This window comes from Gloeophyllum trabeum, assembly GCF_000344685.1.
Source record: "Gloeophyllum trabeum ATCC 11539 unplaced genomic scaffold GLOTRscaffold_00001, whole genome shotgun sequence".
Lineage (NCBI taxonomy): Eukaryota > Fungi > Basidiomycota > Agaricomycetes > Gloeophyllales > Gloeophyllaceae > Gloeophyllum > Gloeophyllum trabeum.
This window is the reverse complement of record NW_006920410.1, coordinates 3,254,830-3,278,542: the sequence shown is the minus strand read 5'-3', so window position 1 is coordinate 3,278,542 and position 23,713 is coordinate 3,254,830. Positions and strand designations below refer to the sequence as shown.

The following is a 23,713-nucleotide window of genomic DNA, read 5'->3' as shown; positions in this document are numbered from 1 at the left end:
AGCTTGATTGCTGGACTACTCGTAGTACAGTATCACATGCACCGACTACTGACATATCATTAGCGACACTTCGCATGGCGCACGTATCGACGCGCATCCATACATACCTCATCCAATATATGTCCTGAAGAGTGCAGAGGTTCGGAATGAAGATCCCTGAAAGTGCCGCGTCCCCGTCGCGCGAGAACTACTCGGCCATCCTCTGGTTCGGCGTTGCAGGTATGAGATCAGCCTTTACCGTCTGTAAAATACCTCTAAACTCTTAAGCAGGGCTCGTTCTGCTCAAAGCACTCTACAATATAATATTGTATCCCTACCTGCTGTCTCCTCTCAGGAAAGTTCCGGGTCCTCCATTGGGAAATCCTCTGACGGGAGTCTTCCTGACAATTGCCAAGTCTGAGCCTGGCATTATCCAGCGTAACTGGGTAGAGAGCTATGGCCCGACCGTTCGGGCTGTGGGACCGGTGGGCGTAGAGCGAGTCCTCCTTGTGAAACCTGAGATTCTAGAGAAGGTGCTAGTCAGTGGATGGTTGGATTGCCCCAGGGTAGGTTCCTGGAAGTAGCCATACTGGAAAACTCGTAGCTGACACCCGCTACCTCGGCAAGCCCGACTTCATGAAGAACATCCTTGGGATGGTCGCTGGATGGGGCCTCTTAACAGTTACTGGCGACGAACATAAGGCCATGAGGAAGGTTTTGAACCCTGCGTTCTCCATTCCGAGCCTCACAGCTCGTAAGTGAACTAATTTGCTGACTTTACGGCGATATTTTGACGGTATCCCTTCTAGAGACGGAAATGTACTACGGCCCAATCGAGATGTAGGTCATTATTTCCCCGATTTCTAGACTACCCCATTTACATGACGCGCATAGACTCATCAGGACGCTAAAGTCACAAATTCAAGACAAAGGTCCAGAGCACGAGGGTACCGTGTTTCATATGTACGACTGGAGTGCGTGCTCCCAGTACATTGAGCTGCGTTTCCGCGAAACATTGACATCTGGCGTCCTTCCAGTGAGCAAAGTAACCTTGGACATCATCTGCGAGACCGCCTTCGGCTACAAATGCAACTCATTGCTTGATCCCCACAACGAACTGGCGGTAGCCTACGAAGAGTTGATCAACCTCCAGTCCGGGGAGAACCTCGCTAGACTGCTCGTCTTCATTAACCTCCCCGGAGCACCAGCTCTGCTCCGGACCAACTGGGCTTACGAGCATCGGCATTGGTTCGACAGAACCCCAGTAACCAGTGAGTTTGTCCATCGGGTCCCATGCAGCCCTGACATGAGCTTACGTTTTTACGTTACTCCCAGAACCCCTGTCGACGATGCTGGATTCCGCACGGAGAATACGAACCATATGTGCCCAGATACTCGCGTCCAGTATCGCCGAGTCATCCGGCGTCGGCGCGTCCGACACGGCGAGCAAGAAAGACATCATGTCGCTGCTCCTCAGAGCGAGAGCGACGGAAGATATGAAAGAGCCGGGACAAGTCAGATCGGGTGCTTACCGCATGGGAGATGACGAGTTGATCGAGCAGATGGTGAACATTATTCAATCGTCGTACTTTGATACCTCGCTGTTGACGATATATTTAATTCCTAGCTCACCTTCTTAGGAGCCGGTCATGAAACCACGGCATCTGGACTTGCCTGGGTCCGTTGTCGTTTCCAACCACGCTTTGTCCCCTTCGCTGAAGCTGCTTTCGCAGACACTATGGCTCCTGGCGTGTAACCAGGAAGCACAGCACAAACTGCGGGCAGAAGTTTCTGAGATCATCTCTGCGAATCCCAGGCCGGACTACAAGACATTGAAGGAGCTGTCGTATCTCAATTGCGTCGTGTGAGTGTTCTTGACGGGGGGCCACACTCAACTGAGAGGTAACGCCTTTCTAGTCAAGAAGGTCTACGAGTGCTACCGCCGGTCCCCGTGACATACCGCAAAGCCGGAAAAGACATATGGTTAGACGGCGTTCGCGTGCCAAAGGGCACTCTCTTCTCTCTGCCTGTGAGGTCATTTCGTTCGTGGTGGATCACTGCCCTTGGGCTGAAGTGCTGGGAGTAGATCAGAGCGATCAATACCTGGAAGGCGGTCTGGGGTGACGACGCCGAAGAGTATAAGTTTTCATTCAAGGCTGCCCGTGCGCTTCTAAACTTTTCTCGTATCCATCCAGATTCCGCCCGGAACGCTGGCTTAACCTACCCCCGACCTACCACCCTACGTTCTCCACCCTCACATTCCTGGCAGGACCTCATGCATGCATCGGGAAGACTATGGCTATAATGGAGATGAAGGCTATCCTCGCGTGCGTGTCGTTCATGATTCGCCGCGGGTTTGACCTCACCATTTCTGTGCAGTGTGCTTATCGCCAATTTTGAATTCTATCCCGCATACGAAGGGCAGAAGGCCAAGCCGACAGCCACGGTCACTATGAGTGAGTTGTAGCTCATATTTCCTTGTGGCTTCCGCATGTTGATGTGGTCTACTTCAGAACCGGAAGATGCGATGCCTCTCCGGGTGAAGCCCGTCAGTCGTTAACAGATACCACAGCAGGAGAAGCAGAAGTCAAGAAATATATTCAATTATATGGGAGGCCGAGAGCCAGAGGCGAGCTTCGACTGTACTCTGTTTAAACGATCCGTCTTATCTGTGTAGGTTATTTGTACGTCAGCGCTGTGTACGGTATATCCCCATGTATATTCCATCCTACCTTTCCGGTCTCGACCTCGTAAACCCACCCGGTCACCTTGGTTTCCTTCAAGACGAGAGGGTTCTCCTTCAAGAACTCCACGTCTTTCTTTACCGACCCTTCGAGGTCGCTGAATTCCAGGAAGTCGATATTATTCACCGCCTTTAGCGCGTCGTTCTGCGGGTCCGAGTCTTTCACTGTCTTGCGGATCTGATCGGTGGTGACGCTGAGCATGCCGCACTGCGTGTGGTGGAAGACAGCGATTTCGCGGGTGCCCAGCATGCGCTGGGATACGATGATACTCCGCAGGGCGTCCTTCCTGGGGAAAGGGTGGATCCACATTGGGTCAGGTACGCCTATGGCTGAGGACTTACGCGCTTCCACCCGCATTGCGGATGATGTGGGCGTCACCTTCTTTCAGACCAAGATGCGCGACAACGCTGGACTATCGTCAGTCCCGTTCTGTACCGTGAAAGACCTGCGAGCCATTACTTGATACGAGAATCCATGCACGTCACTGGTTAAGTGAGTTGCAGAGAGAGCCCGAAATACAACTGAATAGTTTTACATTACCTACAATTAGCTTCTTGACGGGCGGGGTGGCAAGGGACCCCTTATCGCCGAACGTTTTCTGATATTCCGCGCTGGCGGCCAGGAAATGCTCCTCGGTGGACGACGACATGGTTCTGCAATGTCGGAGAGGTCGCGAATGTGCTAGGGCTAGTCGATGAAGGCGATTGTGAGGTCGGATGGCAGCCGTCCGTCTGGGAATAAATAGCCAGGGAGAAGCCAAGGACGGGGTGAATGGCGTGCGCATGGCGCGATAGTCGGAACAGGCTGGCCCGAAGAAGCAAGGATTAGGATTAGAGTGCCTATAGAGTGCGGTATATAAAACAGGATAAGATAGCGGGGGCAGAGTGGGGGCTTCAGCAATGCATTTCGTTGGGGAGGCAGAAGAAGCTCGAAGAACAGAGCCTGTCACGGATACCGCCGGGACGCGTGAATGATTGGGATCACGTGCCGTCAATGGGGTGCATGTGATGAGGACTATGAGCCTCGCGTGACGTCACGCGTGGAATCACACTCTGCGCCGCAAATACTTCAAGAGCGAGCCTCGCTTGTGCCAATGCCGCCTCTTGGTCATCGTTCTATCGATTCTACGTCGTTCGTCGTCGCCCACTCGCTTCAGCGCCCGTACTTGCATATACACGAAGTCTCGTACGGTGCCCGAACGTTGTGAGTCTCTCGTTGCTGCCATCGTGGAGGGTTGCTGACTCCTGTGGAGCGCAGTGCGTGCATTTTTCGAACACATCGATCAGGCGCTCCGGGATAATTTGGAAGATTTAACCTGATCTAACGATAGACGAACGACCATGACCAGTGTTAAGACGGAATGGCGCCCGTTGCTCTCCAACGAACACTCTCTGTTCGACCGCATAGTGCGTCAATCTCCTAGCGATCGACTGTGTTTCATTGACCTTAGCTTAGGGCGCTCGGATGTGCACGCTCGGCCTGATACCCCAAGGGATGCAGCACGCATCGCTCCTGAACATCCTGCCCAGTGCGGTACTCTCACAGTTACATGCCGAGCTTATCTCACTTTTCCCCAGTGGTCTACCCGCTTCCCTCGTTCGAAAAAGACACATGGACGTTCTACCCAATCAAGGACGTGCTCTGCAAACACATCGTCCTGGAGGAGCAGTCCCTGGTCGAGCGCGAAGCCGTGACCTTTGCGGGCCAGAGGGACCCGGGCCGCCCGAGCTACAGGGACGGCTACGCCCAGCTGCCCAGGATGAACACCTTCGACATCCACTTCCGCGACGACTACACCGGCCCGCGCGCGCCCTCCCCCTTCGCCCTGCCGATGCGCTTGCACCCCCCCGCCAACACGTCGCTCTTCTCCGTCTCGCTCGCGGCGAGCGTGAACCTCGTGGTGCGTATGAGGACGACCGTCCTCGCGATGATGGCCGCGTTCCTGCCGCAGAGCGCTACGGTGAGCAAGATCGCGTCTCCCGCGTGTCGCAGGTGGTCATGCGTGTCGTGGGTATAGGAGCAAGTACGGCTCGGGAGTTATCTAATGCGTCTGTGGGATGCCACGCCGAGTAGCTTTAGGAACCTGCACCGCTTCCGCCCGGACGATCTGCTGCCTGACCTCGAGCAGGCTAGCGGTCGCGAGGCCCAGGACGTAGCGTCTGCCTCTCCATCTACGTCTGCGTCTGGCAGCCCCACGGGCAACCGTTCGCCGTCCGGCTCTAACTCCCCTGGGAGACCCGTCTCCCCGCCGCGCTCTATGCGCTCGGCCGAGATGCTCAAGACGACCATACCCTCATCGCTCATGGCCAACGGCTCTCTGGCGCGGTCCGACGAGATGAAGAAAGCGGGCGCGCTGCTCTCGCCTCTCCCCACCCGGAACCGCGAGTACGCGATCGCGGCGATTAAGCGGTTCCAGAGGGAGGCGGCGCAGATACTCGGTGAGCCACAGCGATGGCCGGATGGAGCGGTGTCCGAAGACCCGCCCGGCCACCGGCCCCGCTGTGCGCGCTTCACATCCAACGAGTGGGCCGCCGTGCTCCAGGGCATCGACCTGGGTGGCCCTCTGTGGTATCATAACCACGTTGAGTAAAAGACTTACCTGCATTCGCATCGGGAACGAGAAGTGCTCGGGGTTCACGAGTTAGGAAAGTGGACTTCGGAGCGCGATACTAATACTATTGTATTTTCTGTGGTCTACTTTGGTCGCGTCGTCGGTTGTACGTTGGCTGTATTTTTAGGTGTTTATGCTTGCTGCTTGGGTAGATGTGGGTACTTAGTTGTCGATGTAATGAATATAAGGGTATACCGTGACGGTCGTCTGAATTATAGTGACACTTGTATGAATTGTGTGGGTCAACGACTTGCGTAAGCGGTTGAGCAGGGCAGCCAGTTATCGGTGGGGTGCCTGGGATGCAGAATTCGAAGACTGACTGCAAACTGCTGCCACGCGCGCAGCCTCGGACCACAAGTTTAGGCTCATGCTAGCGATTCAAGTCGTTGAGCACGACGCATTAGGGATTACATATGATACCTTCAGAACCATCAGTAGCCGCGCCGACGCCCAAAATAACAAAAAAAACCGACGTACTACACGGCATAGATCTACAATATCATCATCTACGATTCAGAGCGTGACGTTTCCTGCGGCGGCTCGTCCCGCGGGCCCTGGTACCTATCCGAGTCGCGCACGAGGAAGAGGACCATCACGGCAGAGACGACGATCGCCTGCGGCAGAGCACGCAAAGTATCAGTCGCGGGCAGACCGTTGGCACGTCAACTCGCCCTCGCTCACCCCGTGGACCCAGAACACGACTTGCGGGAGCGTCGAGATGGTCCTGCACACACACACACACGCGCGCACCATTCCGCGAATGCGTTAGTACACATGTGCCAAGTCGCGAATGCGGAGGAGGGGGAGGAAGGGCACGCACGCGGTCATGACGCTGCCCATGACGACGGGCGAGAGCAGCGTGCCGAGGCTCGAGACCATCTCCACCGCGCCGAGCGCGTCGCCTGGCGCGCACGGGTCAAGTTGGACGGGGTGAAGGTGTTGTGGGCCGACACGCACCTTGTTTGAGCGGGTGCACGGTCGCGACGACGAGGCTGCGCGCGACGGGGCCGCCGCCGCTGCCGAACCCGAGGAGGACGACCGCTATATCCGCCCCGCATCCACGAGTCAAGCCCACTTGCGTAAATGTGAGCAAGGAAAAAGGCGCAACGCACCGCCGATCTGCGCGGCGCGCGTGTGCACCGCGCCGAGGAGGACGTACGCGGCGGCGTTGACGCACCACGAGGCGACCGCGATGTGCACGTCGAGGCGGTCGCTCGTGTCCGTGCTGCCGTTCGGCTTCGGGCGGAGGTAGAACGGGCGCAGGACGCGCCGGACGAGGAGGGGCAGGACGACCGTGAGGGTGAACACGTCGACGAGGCTCAGGGTGGTGAGGACGTACCCCGTCTGCCGGTCCAATCAACCAAAGCACACAGTCAAGGGAGGAGGGAGGGGGCGCGCACCTCGGACGGCTTGTAGTCGAAGCGCGCGGTGAGGTAGAGCACGATGGAGACCGCGCCGTACGCGTCTGCGAGCTGCGCGGCAAAGATGTGCACCGCGCAGTAGAAGAGGCGCCAGTTGCGCCGGCCCGTGCGCGGGTTGCGCGCGGGCCTGAACTGTTTCAGCGGCTCGAACGGCGCGACGAGGCGCCGCCAACTCGATGAGCCCGACGCACGCTGGGCCTCGGCGCGCTGGCGCCGGAGCGCCTCGCGCCTGTCCCGCGTGAAGGACTCGGGGACGACGAAGAACACGTACGCGCCCAGCGCGGCGAGCATGCCCGCGGAGAGGCAGTACACGACGAGGACGTTGTCCGCGCGCTTGGTGATGAGGCCGCCGAGCGAGAAGGAGACGGCGCCGCCGAGGATGCTCCAGCCGCTCTGGGCGCTCATGCCGGCGGTGCGGGCGGCGGCGGGGGTGGTGTCGACGACGAACATGTTGGCGAGGAAGCCGAAGACGGGCGGGGACGCGAGCGAGAGGGCGAGCAGCCAGAGGGCGAGGAGGGCGAGCTCGGGGGCGCCGGGCGGGACGAGGGTGGAGAGGACGAGGGAGGCGCCGTAGCAGGAGGCGAGGGCGAGCATGGCGAGCATGACGGGCTTGCGGCCGTGGCGCGAGGAGAAGAAGCTGAGCGCGCTGTAGCCGACGACGGCTGGGGTTGGGGTGTGTTAGAGACCGCCGTGGGAGGGGTGGGTGGACTCACAGCCGACGCCGTCCATGATGGCGACAAAGGTGAGCATGGCGGAGAACATGCGCTGGACGGGCGGTATCGCGCACTGCTCGTCGGACAGCCCGCCGGGCGGGATGGCGTCGGGGTCGTGGAGGACGTACCACAGGCGGCAGGCGAACTGCTTGAGCATGTAGAACGTGGTCGTGCTCGGGAGGAGCATCGCCAGGCGGTAGACCAGGACGACCGGGAAGATGAGCGTGACGGGGGACACCTTCAGCGGCCCGATGTTCGCATCCTCGGTTTGTTGAGGCTGCAGGAGCGGTTCGGTTTCTGACGTTGGGTCGGGCGAGTCGGTGTGGCTCATGCTGGGATGCGAGCAAGGGGTGCCCGCTGGGTGGTTTAGCAGAGTCTACGGCCAGTATTTGCTGATTAGATTACACCGCGCTGACCAACCAATCGCAGGCCACGATAACACGAGGTGCACCGCCACCTGTCTACGACTTCGACGACGCAGGATCAACCCCTCTCGCGTCCACATTTACACTCGATCCGATACATCCGTCGTCGATACATCCAGTTCTACAGCATACACAATCCCACACCCTCAGTCATCCAACTCCAGACCCTCCTGCGCCGGGATCGGCCTCTCCGCCTGGGGCGTGATGCGCGCGCCGTGGCGCGTCTGCTTCGACTCGCCATAGTCGAGGATCGCGGTCTACCGGCACCGTCAGCGTCAGCGTCATACCAACGAAGACCAGCGGAGGACGTACGTGCGCAGTGACACGGTTATCCCAGATCACGACCGTGTTCGGCTGCCACCTGACGCGCGCCTGGTTCGCCGCGCTCCGGTCGATATGGTCGTACAGCAGGTTCAGGATCGCGTCTGCCCGCCCGCCCGCCCGCGCGCACCGTCAGCGTCCGCGACCCACCCCGAGCAGATAACCGAAACCCACGCACCCGACTCCTCCTTCTTGAGCCCGACGATCCGCCGCGTGAACTGCCGGTTCACGTACAGCGCCTCCTCGCCCGTCACCGGGTGCCGCCGCACCACGGGGTGCACGTTCTCCACCGGCTCCCTGCGCACCACCCCGCCCCTATTGCCCGCCCGGCTGAACTCCGCCTGCGACACGCCCGAGTGCACCGCCTTGAGCGTCTTGAGGAACGCGCGGAACTGCGGGGAGAACGTGCGCAGGAGGGACACCTGCGAGACGAACGCGGTGTCCCCGCCCGTCGCGGGGGCCGCGAGGAGGAAGAAGGTCGTCAGCCCCGGCGGCTGGAGCTCGTAGGAGACGTCGGAGTGCCAGACGGTGGGCTGGAGGGAGTCGTGCAGCTCGTAGTTGAAGGTGGAGGCGCCGTCCCTGGGAGCGAGGGTTGGTGCGGGTCAGAAGGGGAGGGCGGACAAGACGTACTTGTAGACGAGGTGCAGCTCGGGGTAGGCCTCCGGGTGCCCTGAGGTCGGGTGGATGTGAAGCCTGGGAGTACGAGGTTAGGTTTGTGATATGCCCGTGGAGGTGCATATAGCACCACAAAAGCACGGGAAGGAGAAGCCGAGGAACACGCGCGCAGGAAGACGCGGAATGGGTACTTACCGACCAAAGTGGCGTCCCCACTCGAGGTAGAAGTCGGGCCCCGCGTCGATGAAATCTTGCTGGTCGCGGAAGACGACCAAGCCTCTTTGTGCGACCTATGCAGACAGCCGATCGCCATGTCAACACCAACCCAACCCGATATAAAGAACACAATGGGTGGGGGGAACAAAAGCGTGATGCAAACCCAACACCCACCAACAACGCCAACTCGTCCCTCGCATCCGGATCCAGCTTCGCGAGGTTCACGCCGCGCACCTCGGTGCCGAGGTTCGGCGTGATCTCGACGGTGCTCGCGCCCTGGAGGAACGCGCGCGGGTCGGCATGGGCGAGCGCGCGCAGGCCGGGGTCGGCGTGCGCAAAGGGCGTGAGCGGGGGGTAGTGCTCGTCCTTGGGGAAGACGGGGAGCAGGTGCGCGTAGCGGTAGTCCGTGCCGCGCTCGCTGGGCGGCTGTTGCAGGCCCGGGCCGCCGGGGAAGCCCGTGCGGGACTGAGTGTCGGTGTCGCTGTTAGCCGGAGCCGAGGCGTTGAGCGAGAGTTTGGCGGGGAGCGCGGTGCTCAGCTCGGTGATCGTCGCGGTGGCCATTGTGCGAGTGCTTTTGGGTCTGTATGTATGCGTAGCCGTGCGCGGGCATGGCTGCGTGGTTCTGCGGAGATATAGGACGTGTATTCGCCATTTGCGATTCGGTGTGCGCCATTATGAGTTCACGAGCAGAGGCGTTATTTGTGGAGGGTGATAAGGTCATGGGTGGCCCGGCCCGCGACTGCGAGACTCTGGCACCGGGACCCGAGGCACTTGTCGTTGATCAAGATGAGTGTAGTGGCACAGCTCCATAGACGGGGGTATGGTGGATACGCCGCAAAGCGTGAAAGCAGGCCGCGTCCTGGTTAAATTTGCTGGATGTAGCAATAGCGTTAGTACTCCGTTCCAAGCACATATGTCGGGAAAACCCAAGAAAGCATCAGGCACGACCCCCTCTGCACGCAATCATGTCGAGTTATCGGTGGGGATGGCGTTCTCAGACATACACGGCAGCCCCGGCCGGACGTCCACAGCGGTTCCGGTGTCCTCTTTGCGGTGGCGCCAGACCCCAGCCAAACAGGCGCCCACAAAGCCACGTTGATCGACGGAGGATCGGGACGACGGATCTTGGCACATGCGAGACAGGGCCCGCTGGCTATTGTGAATGACAATAAGCCTGCGCGAGACAAAAGAGCTTCGCAGCCCGTATCGACAGATCGCAGCGAGATAGCCTCGCCCGGTGACTCCGTGCTGTGACTGCCGTACGCGTTGTCGGCCTCGCAGCGCGACTTTGTACGCACAGGAAACATACAAAGCTGCGCGGAATAGCGCACCCTGTGCTGGGTATGAGCAACTGGAGATGCGGCTAGATGATGGTACGTCCAGCCCCGCTTCGTTGTAATGAAATGGAATGCGATTACCCCCGCTCCCAGGCTTTTTGTGAAGATAGCGGACACCCGTCACGCAGACTAATTGTCTCATCCCCCCCCCCCGGATGGAAATTCAGTCGCTTCTCCCGCCGAGCCAGGGCAGAGTTTACATGAAACCGCCTTATGACCTCCTCTCGCCAGGCCACACAAACTTACCCGAGCATGCACAAAAGGCCGCTGCCCGTGCGCCCAAATCCCAGTCGCGAATCCCCCTCCGAGTCCTGCGGCACCCCGTCGTGCTTTAACCCCCCCCCTCTCTCTTTCATTCACTCACGCCCTAGCCCGCTCGCGATATGGAGGCGGACGCCCACACCACCGGCGCCGCCGGCTACCTCGCCAGCCTCCCCCAGTTCCGCTTCCGCAGGCCCGCGCCCGACGTCCCGGAGGACGTCGACGACCCCCTCATGGAGCACTTCAACGACCCCAACTACGATCTGAGCACGTGCGTGCCCAGCAGCCCGTCCGTCTCCAGCGGGTTCGACGCCCACGAGAACAAGTTCCGCGCCGTGTCCGCGTCCGAGGGCTTCACCGGCACGACGAACGTCGACACGGAGTCGCAGGATGACAGCGACCGGAGTACGACGGGCACGCCCGATTTGAAGCACGAGATTGAGTTCAACGAGTGAGTGCTGGGGTGGTTCTGCCGCTGGGTGGATTTTGACCCTTTACCAGTGATTCGCCGTACCCCGAGGTGCGAGCCGCGGTGGCTAGCACCGACGACCCTCTCATGCCTGTGAATACCTTCCGGATGTGGTTCCTGGGGATTATCGTATCTATCCTCGTCCCAGGATGCAACCAGTTCTTCAGTCTGCGCTGTAAGCCCTGCCGCCTTCACCTCACCCCAACTCCACTGAACTTCCCTCCTCAGACCCCTCCGTCTTCTTCACCTCCCTCGTCGTCCAGCTCGTCGCCCTCCCCTGCGGCAAGTTCCTCGAATGGCTCCTCCCCGCCAAGCGCCTGCGCATCGGGCGCTTCTCCATGTCGCTCAACCCGGGGCCGTTCAACATCAAGGAGCACACCGTCATCACCGTCATGGCGAACGTGACGCAGATGGGCGCGTACGCGACGGACACCATCCTCACGCAGCGCGTCTTCTACAACCAGAACTGGGGGCTCGGCTACCAGTTCCTGCTGTGCATCTCCTCGCAGGTCATTGGCTACTCCTTCGCCGGGCTCATCCGCCAGTTCGTCGTGTGGCCGAGCAGCATGATCTGGCCCGGCGCGCTCGTCAACGCCGCGCTGTTCAACACGCTGCACCGGAACTACGGGAAGAAGGAGCGGCGGCACTGGAGCAGGGAGAAGTTCTTCCTCGTCGCGATGTGCTGCAGCTTTGTGTGGTACTGGGTGCCCGGGTACCTCTGGACGGGCTTGAGCATGTTCAACTGGGTGTGCTGGATCGCGCCCAACAATGTCGTGGTCAACCAGCTGTTTGGGACCCTGTCCGGGCTCGGCATGGGCTTGTTCACGTTCGACTGGAGCATGATCGCGTACATCGGGAGTCCGTTGGTTTCCCCCGTACGTGACATTCCCCTCCCTCCCAGGAACTCTAAGCTAACTTTCTGTTTTTAGTGGTGGGCAGAAGCGAATACTCTCGTCGCCTTCATCTTTTTCTTCTGGATCCTCACGCCGATCATTTACTGTGAGCTTTTCTGTAGCATCTGGTAATATACCTGCTAACCGCGCGCAACTCCACAGACAAGAATGTCTTCTTCACAGCCTTCCTGCCCATGTCGTCCAGCGGCGCGTTTGATCGCTTCGGCATGCAGTACAACGTCTCCGCCATCGTGACGGACGGCATCTTCGACGTCGACAAATTCGAGGCGTACTCGCCCATGTTCCTGTCCGCGACGTTCATCGTCTCGTACGGACCGGCGTTCGCGATCTTCACGTCCATCTTCGTGCACACTTTCCGTATGTATCAGTGCTTTGCCTTTTGTTCGTGCATGTGCTCACTGATACTTGACAGTGTGGTACCGCCGGGACATCATGCGTCAATTCCGCCGCACGATCCGTGACGAGCGCGACGTCCACTCGCGGCTCATGCAGGTGTACAAGGAGGTGCCTGCATATTGGTACGGCCTGCTGGGTCTCGTCTGCTTCATCCTCGGCGTCATCGCCATCGAGACCAACCCGACTGGCTTCCCCACCTGGGCGTACATCATCGCGCTCCTCATCGCCGCCGTCTTCACGCTCCCCGCCGCGATGATCCAGGCGATCACGAACCAGCAGATCCCGATCAACACGCTCGTCGAGATCGTCGTCGGCTACATGCTGCCCGGGCGGCCCGTCGCGATGATGCTCTTCAAGACGTACGGCTACATCTCCGTCTCGCAGGCGACGACCTTCTCCGGCGACCTCAAGCTCGGCCACTACATGAAGGTGCCGCCGCGCATCATGTTCGCCGCGCAGACGATCGCGAGCGTCGTCAGCTGCTTCGTCGTCGTGCTCGTCCAGGCGTGGATGTTCGAGAACATCCCCGACATCTGCACGGACCAGCAGGAGCACGGCTTCATCTGCCCGAGCTCGAACACGTTCGCGACCGCCTCGCTCATCTGGGGCGGCGTCGGCCCCGCGCGCTTCTTCGGCCCCGGCGCGCTGTACTACCCGCTCGTGTTCTTCTTCCTCATCGGCGCCGTCGCGCCCGTGCCGTTCTACTACCTCGCGCGGCGCTACCCGCACTCGCTCTGGCGGTACGTGAACATGCCCGTGTTCTTCGCGGGCGTCACCGCGCTCCCGCCCGCGAGCGGGATCAACTACTCCGCGTGGGCGTTCACGGGCTTCGTCTTCCAGTACGTCGTGCGGCGCTACCGCTTCCGCTGGTGGATGCGCTACAACTACATCCTCTCCGCCGCGTTGGACTCGGGTGTCGCGATCGGCTCGATCGTCATCTTCTTCACGCTGTTCATGCCCAAGGGCGGCATCAACCTCGAGTGGTGGGGGAACACGGTGTGGATGAACACCGCGGATGCGATGGGTCTCCCGCTCAAGATGCCAGATCCCATCAACGGGTTCACGTCCGCAGTACGACCATCTTGAGCTCGATTACTTGAGGGCGTGTGGTCAGGCATGTCCTGCTCTAGATGATTCAAACGATCTTATATTTCTTATGTTCAATTATTGCTAAACGCATATCTCACGACTCCTGTACAGCATCATGGCCTCTTTACCAGCATTGTATCATTCACAGCTTTCTCTCTCCTGGTTACTTTCTCATTCTTACTTTGGATGCGGTTGATGCCGCTTTTGCTTATGATTGGGCTTTGATCAAGCTCCTTTTCGACACAGTGACGATTACCTGTATCATCACCCTTTGGCTGTATTACTTACAAAATGACATGCACGAGCGAGACGCTTTGATGATACTACATGGCCCACAATTGAAAGCGATGAAGACTGCCGCTGGTGATTTCAGCGATAAGCTAAAGAATGCAAGACTAGCTGCTTCAGATTATGGGTCTGGCAGTAGACTCCCTTGCGTGCGCTCGATAGAACGTCTTTTCGTAGTACAGAGATGGACAAAAAAAGAATTTCTACAACTAAGCAGTCTCCATGCTCTCGTCAGTAGATCCCCAAACCCGCACCTCTCTTCCTGTGACCCCCCATATCTCTTTGCCTTGGTGGCCGAAGACAATGTCGGATACCTCGCCGCCCTCCTCAAACCTGACAAGCTCCTCCCATGACTTGTGTGCATATACCCGCGCACCCTCGCTCCCTGCCACACCCAACAATTGAGCACTGTAATCGTAAGTCACCTTGTTGATCTTGAAATCATCGCCCAAGGCTATCGAGTGCGCAATTCTAGGCTTACGCAAGTCCCAGACAGCCATGGATGACAAGGAGTCTGGCGCAAGCAGGTGGTATCCGTTTTCAGAGAAGCTGGTAGTGTGTACCGTGAACGGTGTGCTACCCTCCGGCGTGAGTGTAGCAGCAATACCGCCGGACCGTATATCGTATATTTGGATGGTAGATGCTGGCGTGCCGACTGCCAGAAGCATGCCGTCGGGATGGATGGAAAGCGACGTGAGAGGTTCATCCGCCGGTGCGGAGAAGTAAACTTGCTTGAAGTTGGTCAAGTCGTGGAGTGAATATGACTTGTCGTGGGAAGCAAGGGCGAGGATAGTTGACGTGGGGTGTACAGCCAGACCAGTAATTTCGCCTTTGTGAGACCGGATGGTAGACTTGGGCAAATACTCGCCAGACGTAGCGTCATGTGACCAGATCTTCGCCATCTTGTCCGCTCCGCCAGATATCAATAGCGTAGGCTCGCCGTCCTTCTCTCGGAATGCGACATGATTGACCTTCTTGGTGTGACCTTTGAGGGTGGCCAAGACCTTGTCCGTATCTCTGTCATAGAGCTGAACAATTTTATCGTTACCACCAGTGAGGAAGTGTGAGGGGTCAACACGCGAAACGGCCAAGGCAGTCACACCAGCAGGGGAGGCAGAGTGGAGAGAGGGAATGGTGTGCTTAGCCTTGAAGGTCTTGACTTCAGCAGGAGTGGCGTAGTTCGCGGGAGGCTTGCGCTTTTTGCGGGCGGCGGACAGAGTTTGGTGGGTCTCGTCAATCTGAGACACGATATCTGCTGGAAGGCCTCCTGCACCCTCATCGCCCATCTCAACGTCTCCACCTGACGGCGCTGACGGCGCAATGCCCATTGAGGCTTGTACGCTGGCAAGGGCGCTGCAAACATAAGATCTGTCTCAGAATGGAGCGCCACTAAGAAAACGCTGAACCACTCACTCCCTGGCAGCGTCACGCTCTTTCATTAACCGCGCTACAACACGAGTAGCTGCATCTTGCGCGTATAAAGAGTAACTGAGCTCCTGACGCGTCGAGTTGTATTGTTGTTTGAGAGCAAAGGTCTCCAACACGAGCGCGTCCCATTCATTTTGGAGGGTCTGCAGTAGGGCAGGAATGGACGTCTGCGCGGGTGCTCGTGGCGGAGCAGCATTAGGGCCTGGCAACAGGATTATTACAACGGCTCGAGCGGAGGCGTAGACAGTGAACGCACTAGCTTTGACTGCAATAAGGTCGGAGTCCTCCAACTTCTCTCCTGTCACAGGATCCGTGCCATTTTCGTTGATATACTTCTGAATGAGACGCCGCTCGTACACATGCCCGGATTTCGCAGAGACCACCGGGTCCTGGGGGACTTCACCAGAGATGGCGCAGAAGAACATACTAAAGAGCCTGGCCGGATGAGGCCAACGCGGTGTACAACCCAAAGTCGCGCTTGTTGACGATTGTTTATTCCTTTACGAAACGGCGGCCATCCATCTCATGTCGGAAAAGCAGCAGCGACTTGTTCTCTCGATTATCGACTTCTTGAACCAGTCCATAAAGGACGGAACAGTCAAGCAGGACGATAGGGAAGGTCTTGAGGTTGCCAGTAAGTCAACTCACCCCTGGTCGTAGGTTGTACCTAGGGACTCATGCATCACCAGTCCAATGTATCGGCGAAGCCTTTGGTGTCGATCCTGCGAATGAGGAGCAATGTAGCAAGCTCAGTATCAAGCCTGCGACACTCCAGACCATATTCGATGTATTCCTGAAGACTCGAGACAAGGTGGGGGGCGGCCCCGCTGCAGGGCCATCGAATTCGGTGCCTTCCACGTCCAAGGGTCCATCCGCCCAAGATAAGGCAAACGCGGAGAAGTTCAAGGCGGAAGGGAATGCATTCATGTCGAGCAAGAAATACGATGACGCTATCGCGTCCTACGGTAAAGCTATCGACTTGGACCCCACCAACGCGGTTTACTACTCGAATCGGGCTGCTGCGTACTCAAGTAAAGGGGATCATTTGGCCGCTATCGGAGACGCCGAGAAGGCCATTGAGGTAGACCCCTCCTTCGCCAAAGCATATCATCGCTTGGGGTGAGTATCGTCAGCGTCGAGTCTTATCGACCGTTTCAGGTAGCATAAGACTGAATACGTTCCCATCATTCAGACACGCACATTACTGTCTAGCAGACTACCGAGCTTCAGCTGCCGCGTTCAAGCGAGGATTGGAGAAAGATCCTTCCAATGCCAGCCTGAAGCAGGGCCTTCAGAACGCAGAGGCTCGTATCGTCCCGGATGATGATGACGAGATGCCCCCTCTGGAGGATCCTACCACAGGTATCTCAGGGTCAGGGGCAGGGGCGGGCCCTGGAGGAGGGTTGGGTAACATGGCTGGTATGGCTGACATGTTGAGGAACATGGGTGGTGGGGGAGGAGCGGGAGCAGGAGCGGGAGCCGGGGGGATGCCCGATCTTGGCGGTCTGTTAGGAAATCCCATGCTCATGCAAATGGCCCAACAGATGATGCAGAACGGAGGGATGGAGCGCCTTATGTCCAACCCCGCGGTCGCAAATATGGTTGGTTATCATCTGTGCCTGTCCTATTCACTTGAAATTAACCCAACGGCGTCCTAGATGAACCGTATGCAGGGCGGAGAAATGCCCTCTATGTCGGAGATAATGAATGACCCGCAACTTAGAGATCTGTATGTTTCGTGCCGCGTTGCATTTGAAATACCATGGGACTTACCGTGTACTCCAGGGCATCACAGTTCGGTGCCGGAGGCGGTCGATGACCAATCTTTCTTGTTGCTACACGATTTTTTTCACAGTGGCAATGCTCCAAGATCTTCCATCCAGTTCAGATTTGGTTTGTTCACACTGAAACTGCGTGGTGAATTGTTTGTTATCGTTCTGAATGGACAGCAATAATTTCCGTGCGCTTATCAATTTGACCCCATCCTGTCTTAAGGTTGAGCATCGCACACACATCGGTGTATCAGGAGGTGACAATTACTCAAGCCGGCTAGGCTCTGCTGCCATGTCCCTATGTTCTCGGAGTCTTTCATGCCTTTGTAATCCGTCCTTCAACGTCGGCGCAGGGAATCGTGCTCGGGCTGCAGCCCTCTCGACGAATGCACAGTCCACAAAGGAAGATGACATAGGCCCGTAAATCGCCAGTGAATGACATGCTACAATCTAAATAATACACAGCTACTGCATATGAACAGTTTTGTCCGAGGTATACAAGTGAGCGACCAAAGCAGAGGACGTCGATAGCATGGTACAGAGGTGACAGCAAAAACAGTGATTTGACCCGTGTTTGAATGAATACATATGCGAAGGGAAATGTCCGGAACGAAGCGCATCGTCGACAGATGAGACCATGTCAGTCATGTTATACATGTATGTCGGTGTCTGGGCTCAACGACAGCCTGAGCCTGGCCTTGGATTCTTTCTCTTTTATTTTTCTGGCCAATGTCGGCGGTACATCAGACAGTTGCACAGGTAACCCGTGGTGATGAGCCTGTTAAATTGTGGGAAAATGCCCGTTTTCATTAGCAACTCTGTCACATGAATGCGATGAAGGGCCGGGCATAGGGCCCATATAAGACCACGTACGTGTAGAAGATGGTATCTCAGCCCGCTGAGCTGCTTGTATACATTGGGGCACGATGGGTGGGGACAGCGATGTTCCTTCCGTTTCTCATACTTCGTGGAGGACCTCACGGCAACGCTGCCGTCACTATTTAGGCCCGACAGAACTGTATTTGAAGCGGCGTCGGCGGGGGTGGCGGGAGGCGAAGAAGGAGCGGAAGCGGTCGTGATTGCCTTGATGAAGTGCGCCTTGGATCTATCGAGAAGCACGGTTCGAATGTCAAATCATCTATCGATCCGACAGGAAGACTTACACTTGTAGATGGTACTGCAGTCCGTTCAGACTCTGGACTCCGTGTCAACCATGAATCCTAGCTGAAGGTCATGCGACATACCTTCCAACCCCTCCCACATCCTTCCAACCCACACCGGAATGGCTGGTCATTGCCAGTGCCACCAACGGCGATGATATTCATGTCAGCATGCCGTTCCTTACAGTGCTCAGAAAGGCCGTGGGAGGTGGCAAATATCGAGGAGCTGGTGGCAGCTGAAGCAGGCCAGCATTGCGGATGACCACAAGCGTAGGCCTTGATGGAAGGGCTATTGACCGCGTCAGTAATATGCGCACGTCGAAATGCATCATCACTCACTCTGAAGAAACCGGTAGATCCGAGTCGAGCTTGCGCGGTCGGTCTCCTTGCTTCCTTCGGGCGCCCTGCGCCGTGGCCGTAGAAGGTCGGCTTCGTCCGCGGCGACGGACGCCTGACGGCCCCGAGCCGGCGGGCGAATTGCGTGAGCTGGTCTCACTTATCCCATGGAGATCTGGCTCCGCTGGCGAGAGTTGTATGACGGCCGGAGGGCGAGGTGATGCAGCCGTGGGGGTGTACGAAGAGTAAGGGGACGGACAGACATCCGGCAGATGGCTATCCTCAGGAACGTGTTGCGACTCGGGAATGGTGATGGTGATAGGTGAAACGTTGTGTTCAGAGACGGGCGATATGTTTTGATGGTATGGAAAGCAGTTCTGGTTATCCGGGTTTCCCTCGCCCATGACGATGTCCTGATGTTCGTTCCGGCGGTCATGGCCATCGTGAGCAAAGGATATCGAAGTGACCTGCGGCGGGCAGTCATGGCCCAAAGAGATCTGAGTGCATGGGGCGCGATTGTCGCCGTATGTGTGGGCAGAGACATCGATAGGGGCGTAACCGTTAGGCGCGAAGTTGTACGATTGAGGACAGGCCTGCACCTGCCCACCGTACTCAGGATTATATACAGGTATATCTGGCGACCTCTCGACATTCCTATGAAGATCGGCGCTCTGTGGATCGCAGTCAACGTGTATCTGGCCGCTCGTAATTTCATAATTGAATTGCGGACGTTGTTGCTCACTGTCAGGAGGCTGTGCCGGGGGTAACCTCGGCTGGGGCCTCGGAGTGGACAGCGCAGAACTCAGAGAGGACGATGTGAATTGGAAAGGTGGGGGATCGACCCTAGGTATAATCCCATGGCTGGTGTCTATTCCGGTTGTTTCTGCTCCGTCCAGAGACAAAGGGGCATCCGTGGTATATGTCTGCCAGTAAGAGAGCACTGGCAGATCGGTCCATGACGACGAGACCGAAGGATCAGATGCTGGTGTAGTATTTTGAACAGCAGGGGCCGGATCAAGAGCGACAGAAGGCTGAGCGTGGCTCTTCTTTCTCTCGAGGAGCCTCCATCTAAGGCAAGAGTTGTCGATGAGCTTGTTTGAGCCAAACTAACTAGAGCACACTGGCGTAGTGAACACACCTATTTCGACAAGCTAGACCGCTGCGTGTCAATTCCTGGCCAATCTGACCCCATTTGCCTCCCAGCCTCTGGTATAAGTCTAATAATACGGAGTCCTCCTCCGGTGTCCATTCACTCTTCTTCAGAGATGGATCTAAGGCCTCTCTGTACCGTTTCGAGCAAGCGTCGTCCGTGCGACCGGGGATCTGACGCGCAATAAGCGACCACTTCGTGTGATGCTTCGCGTAGAGCTGCAACAGGAGCTCGTCTTCCTCAGGCGTCCACGCAGACTTCTTAACATTGGGTGACAAAGAATGCCTCCATCTCTACAGAAAAAGTCTAATCAAGCAATGGAGAGCTTGGGAATGGGCAGGAAGCGCATACCTTTCGACACGCTTTATTAGTTCTACCTGGCACGAATTGGGCGATAGTCTTCCAGTTGTCGTTTTCCCCGTGAATAGCGACCGCTTGCCTCAAAAACGCATCTTCTTGAGCAGTCCAGGGCCTTCCGACGTTCCTCTCCATCATTTCTCATCGGGTGGGCAGAGCATAACATAGGTTAATCGACATTCTCATTGGCCCTATTTGGTCCGGTTCTCAGAGATTGCCCCCGAGCGCGTAAACCGGCGGCGCAACGTGACCGTAACGTAAGGAAGCCGTGGCGCGGTACCGAGCTTAGTTTGTTTGCTTGCGACCGCTCAGGTGTGTACTCTAAGTCGTCGCGAACGTTGTCGGCGGTGCGGACTTACGGATCTTAGTATGATCGTCGACTATTCGTCTGACGACGAGGCGGGGCCCTCAAAAACCCAGGATGTCTTCAATCTCTCATCTTTGCCGGTGACGAAGAAACCACGCGTGGAGGAGCAGCCTTCGCGGCCAGTGGCGGCTAATGCAGCCCCAGATGTTCTGGCTGAGGTGCGTCGCAACTGTCTGTGGGTGTTGGTGCAGGATGTCTGACACCCATGCACAGGACCCCCTCCACCAAACGTCCCTCATCACGCGCCCGACCGACACCCAAATGCACGTCAACATCCCTCTCGAGTCCATGACCCTCCCCACCCAGGGCCCCGAGAATCCCTTCGGTCCTACGAATCGATTTGCTACGCAGAACGCGTTAGCCGGCCATGTGGAGGAACAGGAGATGACCGACCACGCGTTCCGGCAGCAACATCTGACCTATTCCATTCTCGGGTACTCGGCCAACCCTTCAATAGATCCCAATGCGCCGGCACTTCTAGGTAACGCTGAAGCTGCCGCCGCCAATGGGTACGCAACGCTCGGCTCGCTATCGGTCCCAAAAGAGCGGAGGAAGGAACTCAAACGCAAGAGAAAGGCCAAAGGTGATCTTGAGATTGTGGATGGCGAAGGCGCCTATGTCGGGCCATGGGCGTCATGGGAGGGTGACGAGCCACAAGGCATTCTCCCAGAGGGCGCTGACGTGGAGGAAGAAGAAGACGACGAAGACGAACCTGAGGAAGAGATCAAGACCAAAAAGGCCAAACCTAAGCGCGGTGCACCGGGTCAAGAGACATCTGTTTTCCACGGCAAGTCAATGACCGACTATCAGGGCCGGACATACATGCACCCGCCTATATCGGAGGCACCACAATTGCAGGAAGAGCCAGGGTCTCAAGAATGCTTCATTCCCAAAGTTTGTGTGCACACTTGGACTGGGCATACGAACGCAGTCTCGGTTATACGGCTATTCCCCCAAACTGGCCATCTCATGTTGAGTGGGTCGATGGACACTAAGATCAAGGTACGTTATAGTATTGCTCCACGGATGTGCCTCACGGGTCACCTGCACAGCTTTGGGACGTTTATACGAGTGGCAACTGCTTAAGGACCTTCCACGGGCACGTGAAGGCCGTAAAGGACCTGGCCTTTTCCAACGATGGCCGCAGGTTCCTTTCGTGTTCCTACGACCGCAGCATGAAGCTGTGGGACACGGAGACCGGACAATGTCTGAAACGGTTTAGCAACGGCAAGATCCCATACTGTATAAAGTTTCACCCGGACGAGGATAAACAACATATCTTCTTAGCCGGCATGAGTGATAAGAAGATTGTACAGGTCAGTGTAACGTCACGTAAATCTTCCCATGTTTAGCTGACAGCCCCAACAGTACGACATGAATTCGGGCGAGATTACCCAGGAATACGACCAGCATCTCGGGCCCGTGAACACCATCACTTTCGTTGACGAAAATCGACGGTTTGTCACCACCTCCGACGACAAGACTATCCGGGCATGGGATTGGGACATCCCCGTGGTGATCAAGTATATTGCCGAACCCTACATGCACTCAATGCCTGCCGTGACTCTACACCCATCCAGTATGTGCCGAGCGCCACGTTATCTGATAGTTTATTCGCACTTACCATATTCGCCCGAATAGACAAATATTTCGCCGCCCAGTCCTTAGACAACCAAATCCTTATATATAGCACGGATACTTTCCGACAAAACCGCAAGAAGCGATTTGCTGGTCATACGGTTGCGGGTTACGCATGCCAGGTCGGCTTTTCACCCGACGGAAAGTGGATCTCGAGTGGGGACGCCGAGGGGAATGTGGTATTCTGGGAGTGGAAGACCGGCAGGATCAAGAAGAGGTTGATGGCCCACTCCAAGGTAGTCATCGCCCATGAGTGGCTACCGCATGAGACTGTGAGTCCCTTTACAGCACGCAAGATCATGTGAATTATCAACAGTCTTTCTGACTATTTAATAGTCTAAGGTTGTCACCGCATCGTGGGACGGCCTGATAAAACTATGGGTCAGTATCTAGTTCCCCTTCTCTCAGCGATCCTCGTTTACTTACTTTGTCACTTGCAGGACTAATCCTGTGTACCAATACGATGTATAATATGCCTTCGGCTCGGCTCGTTGGTCCTTGTGTAATAATTGCCTCACTTTTGCAATAGTCGCAGTGAGCTTAAGCTGGTCATAAGAGTAAGAAGATCGCCGTCAGGCCACTTCCACACGCGGAGCCGTAACCGCAAAACCAGGAGAATGGGAATCTATCCCCGACTCGAGGTGAAATTTCACAAGGTCCTCCGGTAGAAGCCCCAGTGTCTTGTGTATGTGCAGGTGCGCCATCTGATGTAGCGAATCACCTGTGAGCCCGAGTAAGGGACTCCTCGGGCTATCCCTTACTCGGGCTCTGAGGTTGAGTATTAAGAACCACGGGTTCTGCAGCCGCGTACCGGGATCTTCCTCTCCTCGTCAATTCTCGACTCCCTCTGTTCCCAGAGCGTAAAGGGGTAAATACCCGAATGGCGTTATGCAGCAACATCAGGACATCGTCATAGCGAAGGTAAGTCCAGGCTTCTTCCAGCAGCTGGTTCTGTGAAGTCCTTCTCGGGCACTTTCAGCATCTCCTGTTGGGCCACAGCCAGTTGCGTGGCTTTAATCTTATGTACTGTATATGAACGGCGGAATCCGCCTGGAATCAGCTCAGGTTGCCGAAGGCAGGAGTACTGACTCAAGCACGTCTCGCGTCGAGATACGCCTATCAGAACAACAAGATATATTTGGTGAATTGCTTCACATCGATCCACCTCGACCTCGTCATAAATACCCAGTTCGCCAGTCGTTCCTTGCTAGACCCAGGCTCCTAGAACCATCCGTCTCGCGTCCTCGATCCTCTCTGCTAGGGCGTGTGTGAAGATGTTATCTAATATGGCTTATATAATGTAATTTATTTATAGCTGTGTTTCCTGATTAAGCCGAACGGTGAGGATGAGGACGCTATGAGACGGCTGGCCCAACTCGTCGTCCGAGGTTTCACCGGAATTATGTAAGTTAGCTAAGCGACTAACGACGCGTCGGTTTACTGTTGGTTTATTGACGTTCGTCGACTGCCCGATTCGGATTGAGGCTTGCTCTTCGAGCATGTCCTCTGCTCATCCGCGCATTGACGGCGGGGGGACGGGGATAAAATCTGACGGTAATATAGCAAGCCATTTCTTCGATAGTGAAACAATAATGCGCGAGTGTCTAGGGGTCTGTTGCTATATTTTCGATGAATAGATTAATTTACATACAATGCAAAGTCCAAGCACCAAGTTCTTCATTGCAGAGTAGCCTGAGACCTTATAA

General features: G+C 56.8%; 11 protein-coding genes across 11 annotated transcripts; 5 read left to right on the top strand and 6 right to left on the bottom strand.

The window, feature by feature from the left end:
- Positions 1 to 146: 146 nt before the first annotated feature.
- On the top strand, positions 147 to 2,539 carry GLOTRDRAFT_124807 (cytochrome P450; the record flags this gene model as incomplete). Its single annotated transcript, XM_007863142.1, has 14 exons — positions 147 to 219; positions 271 to 545; positions 607 to 733; positions 789 to 819; positions 874 to 953; positions 1,017 to 1,250; positions 1,315 to 1,544; positions 1,607 to 1,657; positions 1,713 to 1,843; positions 1,897 to 2,008; positions 2,066 to 2,115; positions 2,175 to 2,306; positions 2,359 to 2,435; positions 2,493 to 2,539. The coding sequence occupies 14 exons, from the start codon at positions 147 to 149 to the stop codon at positions 2,537 to 2,539; spliced, it is 1,650 nt and encodes a 549-aa protein (XP_007861333.1).
- Positions 2,540 to 2,630: 91 nt separating this feature from the next.
- On the bottom strand, positions 2,631 to 3,372 carry GLOTRDRAFT_102744 (carbonic anhydrase; the record flags this gene model as incomplete). The annotated part of the gene is made up of 5 exons (XM_007863141.1): positions 2,631 to 2,648; positions 2,712 to 3,009; positions 3,065 to 3,130; positions 3,183 to 3,207; positions 3,264 to 3,372. The coding sequence occupies 5 exons, from the start codon at positions 3,370 to 3,372 to the stop codon at positions 2,631 to 2,633; spliced, it is 516 nt and encodes a 171-aa protein (XP_007861332.1).
- A 446-nt stretch (positions 3,373 to 3,818) lies between these two features.
- On the top strand, positions 3,819 to 5,540 carry GLOTRDRAFT_135632 (uncharacterized protein). The gene is made up of 5 exons (XM_007863140.1): positions 3,819 to 3,926; positions 3,981 to 4,129; positions 4,179 to 4,251; positions 4,301 to 4,683; positions 4,741 to 5,540. The coding sequence occupies exons 2-5, from the start codon at positions 4,064 to 4,066 to the stop codon at positions 5,311 to 5,313; spliced, it is 1,095 nt and encodes a 364-aa protein (XP_007861331.1). The 5' UTR covers positions 3,819 to 3,926; positions 3,981 to 4,063; the 3' UTR covers positions 5,314 to 5,540.
- Positions 5,541 to 5,840: 300 nt separating this feature from the next.
- On the bottom strand, positions 5,841 to 7,799 carry GLOTRDRAFT_124804 (MFS general substrate transporter; the record flags this gene model as incomplete). The annotated part of the gene is made up of 7 exons (XM_007863139.1): positions 5,841 to 5,948; positions 6,016 to 6,058; positions 6,107 to 6,236; positions 6,292 to 6,408; positions 6,447 to 6,678; positions 6,735 to 7,417; positions 7,469 to 7,799. The coding sequence occupies 7 exons, from the start codon at positions 7,797 to 7,799 to the stop codon at positions 5,841 to 5,843; spliced, it is 1,644 nt and encodes a 547-aa protein (XP_007861330.1).
- A 50-nt stretch (positions 7,800 to 7,849) lies between these two features.
- On the bottom strand, positions 7,850 to 9,618 carry GLOTRDRAFT_109294 (TauD-domain-containing protein). The gene is made up of 6 exons (XM_007863138.1): positions 9,220 to 9,618; positions 9,025 to 9,119; positions 8,845 to 8,907; positions 8,393 to 8,793; positions 8,206 to 8,318; positions 7,850 to 8,150 (listed from the first exon to the last, which is right to left on the bottom strand). The coding sequence occupies exons 1-6, from the start codon at positions 9,604 to 9,606 to the stop codon at positions 8,040 to 8,042; spliced, it is 1,170 nt and encodes a 389-aa protein (XP_007861329.1). The 5' UTR covers positions 9,607 to 9,618; the 3' UTR covers positions 7,850 to 8,039.
- Positions 9,619 to 10,340: 722 nt separating this feature from the next.
- On the top strand, positions 10,341 to 10,793 carry GLOTRDRAFT_109293 (uncharacterized protein; the record flags this gene model as incomplete). Its single annotated transcript, XM_007863137.1, has 2 exons — positions 10,341 to 10,418; positions 10,476 to 10,793. A coding segment is annotated over exon 2 (198 nt), but the record flags the coding sequence as incomplete, so codon positions are not given.
- A 195-nt stretch (positions 10,794 to 10,988) lies between these two features.
- Positions 10,989 to 13,821, top strand: GLOTRDRAFT_69257 (OPT oligopeptide transporter). Its single transcript, XM_007863136.1, has 6 exons — positions 10,989 to 11,094; positions 11,145 to 11,287; positions 11,341 to 11,987; positions 12,042 to 12,111; positions 12,168 to 12,383; positions 12,439 to 13,821. The coding sequence occupies exons 2-6, from the start codon at positions 11,200 to 11,202 to the stop codon at positions 13,506 to 13,508; spliced, it is 2,091 nt and encodes a 696-aa protein (XP_007861327.1). The 5' UTR covers positions 10,989 to 11,094; positions 11,145 to 11,199; the 3' UTR covers positions 13,509 to 13,821.
- Positions 13,822 to 13,823: 2 nt separating this feature from the next.
- On the bottom strand, positions 13,824 to 15,704 carry GLOTRDRAFT_53796 (WD40 repeat-like protein). Its single transcript, XM_007862228.1, has 3 exons — positions 15,484 to 15,704; positions 15,213 to 15,429; positions 13,824 to 15,152 (listed from the first exon to the last, which is right to left on the bottom strand). The coding sequence occupies exons 1-3, from the start codon at positions 15,650 to 15,652 to the stop codon at positions 14,009 to 14,011; spliced, it is 1,530 nt and encodes a 509-aa protein (XP_007860419.1). The 5' UTR covers positions 15,653 to 15,704; the 3' UTR covers positions 13,824 to 14,008.
- A 1,738-nt stretch (positions 15,705 to 17,442) lies between these two features.
- On the bottom strand, positions 17,443 to 17,697 carry GLOTRDRAFT_109290 (uncharacterized protein). Its single transcript, XM_007863135.1, has one exon. It carries the CDS (start codon positions 17,654 to 17,656, stop codon positions 17,465 to 17,467), a length of 192 nt encoding a protein of 63 aa, XP_007861326.1. The 5' UTR covers positions 17,657 to 17,697; the 3' UTR covers positions 17,443 to 17,464.
- Positions 17,698 to 17,808: 111 nt separating this feature from the next.
- On the bottom strand, positions 17,809 to 20,173 carry GLOTRDRAFT_135627 (uncharacterized protein; the record flags this gene model as incomplete). Its single annotated transcript, XM_007863134.1, has 7 exons — positions 19,997 to 20,173; positions 19,634 to 19,938; positions 18,499 to 19,563; positions 18,244 to 18,448; positions 18,163 to 18,194; positions 17,873 to 18,104; positions 17,809 to 17,817 (listed from the first exon to the last, which is right to left on the bottom strand). The coding sequence occupies exons 1-7, from the start codon at positions 20,138 to 20,140 to the stop codon at positions 17,809 to 17,811; spliced, it is 1,992 nt and encodes a 663-aa protein (XP_007861325.1). The 5' UTR covers positions 20,141 to 20,173.
- A 183-nt stretch (positions 20,174 to 20,356) lies between these two features.
- GLOTRDRAFT_53785 (WD40 repeat-like protein) lies at positions 20,357 to 22,556 on the top strand. The gene is made up of 7 exons (XM_007862227.1): positions 20,357 to 20,527; positions 20,583 to 21,371; positions 21,422 to 21,685; positions 21,738 to 21,948; positions 22,011 to 22,279; positions 22,344 to 22,388; positions 22,448 to 22,556. The coding sequence occupies exons 1-7, from the start codon at positions 20,372 to 20,374 to the stop codon at positions 22,451 to 22,453; spliced, it is 1,740 nt and encodes a 579-aa protein (XP_007860418.1). The 5' UTR covers positions 20,357 to 20,371; the 3' UTR covers positions 22,454 to 22,556.
- Positions 22,557 to 23,713: the final 1,157 nt, after the last annotated feature.

Excerpts from the sequence above, each read along its gene's own strand:
- GLOTRDRAFT_135632 (XM_007863140.1), top strand. The coding sequence starts at position 4,064 with ATGACCAGTGTTAAGACGGAATGGCGCCCGTTGCTCTCCAACGAACAC. Across the intron at positions 4,252-4,300 it reads GCTCCTGAACATCCTGCCCA|TGGTCTACCCGCTTCCCTCG; the intron begins GTGCGGTACTCT and ends ACTTTTCCCCAG. Across the intron at positions 4,684-4,740 it reads TCCTGCCGCAGAGCGCTACG|GAGCAAGTACGGCTCGGGAG; the intron begins GTGAGCAAGATC and ends TCGTGGGTATAG.
- GLOTRDRAFT_109294 (XM_007863138.1), bottom strand. The coding sequence starts at position 9,606 with ATGGCCACCGCGACGATCACCGAGCTGAGCACCGCGCTCCCCGCCAAA. Across the intron at positions 9,120-9,219 it reads GGGACGAGTTGGCGTTGTTG|GTCGCACAAAGAGGCTTGGT; the intron begins GTGGGTGTTGGG and ends CTGTCTGCATAG. Across the intron at positions 8,908-9,024 it reads TGGGGACGCCACTTTGGTCG|GCTTCACATCCACCCGACCT; the intron begins GTAAGTACCCAT and ends TCGTACTCCCAG.
- GLOTRDRAFT_69257 (XM_007863136.1), top strand. The coding sequence starts at position 11,200 with ATGCCTGTGAATACCTTCCGGATGTGGTTCCTGGGGATTATCGTATCT. Across the intron at positions 11,288-11,340 it reads CCAGTTCTTCAGTCTGCGCT|ACCCCTCCGTCTTCTTCACC; the intron begins GTAAGCCCTGCC and ends TTCCCTCCTCAG. Across the intron at positions 12,384-12,438 it reads CATCTTCGTGCACACTTTCC|TGTGGTACCGCCGGGACATC; the intron begins GTATGTATCAGT and ends GATACTTGACAG.
- GLOTRDRAFT_53796 (XM_007862228.1), bottom strand. The coding sequence starts at position 15,652 with ATGTTCTTCTGCGCCATCTCTGGTGAAGTCCCCCAGGACCCGGTGGTC. Across the intron at positions 15,430-15,483 it reads CCTTATTGCAGTCAAAGCTA|GCCCTAATGCTGCTCCGCCA; the intron begins GTGCGTTCACTG and ends TCCTGTTGCCAG. Across the intron at positions 15,153-15,212 it reads GAGCGTGACGCTGCCAGGGA|CGCCCTTGCCAGCGTACAAG; the intron begins GTGAGTGGTTCA and ends TTATGTTTGCAG.
- GLOTRDRAFT_109290 (XM_007863135.1), bottom strand. The coding sequence starts at position 17,656 with ATGTATAACATGACTGACATGGTCTCATCTGTCGACGATGCGCTTCGT.
- GLOTRDRAFT_53785 (XM_007862227.1), top strand. The coding sequence starts at position 20,372 with ATGATCGTCGACTATTCGTCTGACGACGAGGCGGGGCCCTCAAAAACC. Across the intron at positions 21,686-21,737 it reads GTGATAAGAAGATTGTACAG|TACGACATGAATTCGGGCGA; the intron begins GTCAGTGTAACG and ends CAGCCCCAACAG. Across the intron at positions 22,280-22,343 it reads AGTGGCTACCGCATGAGACT|TCTAAGGTTGTCACCGCATC; the intron begins GTGAGTCCCTTT and ends ACTATTTAATAG.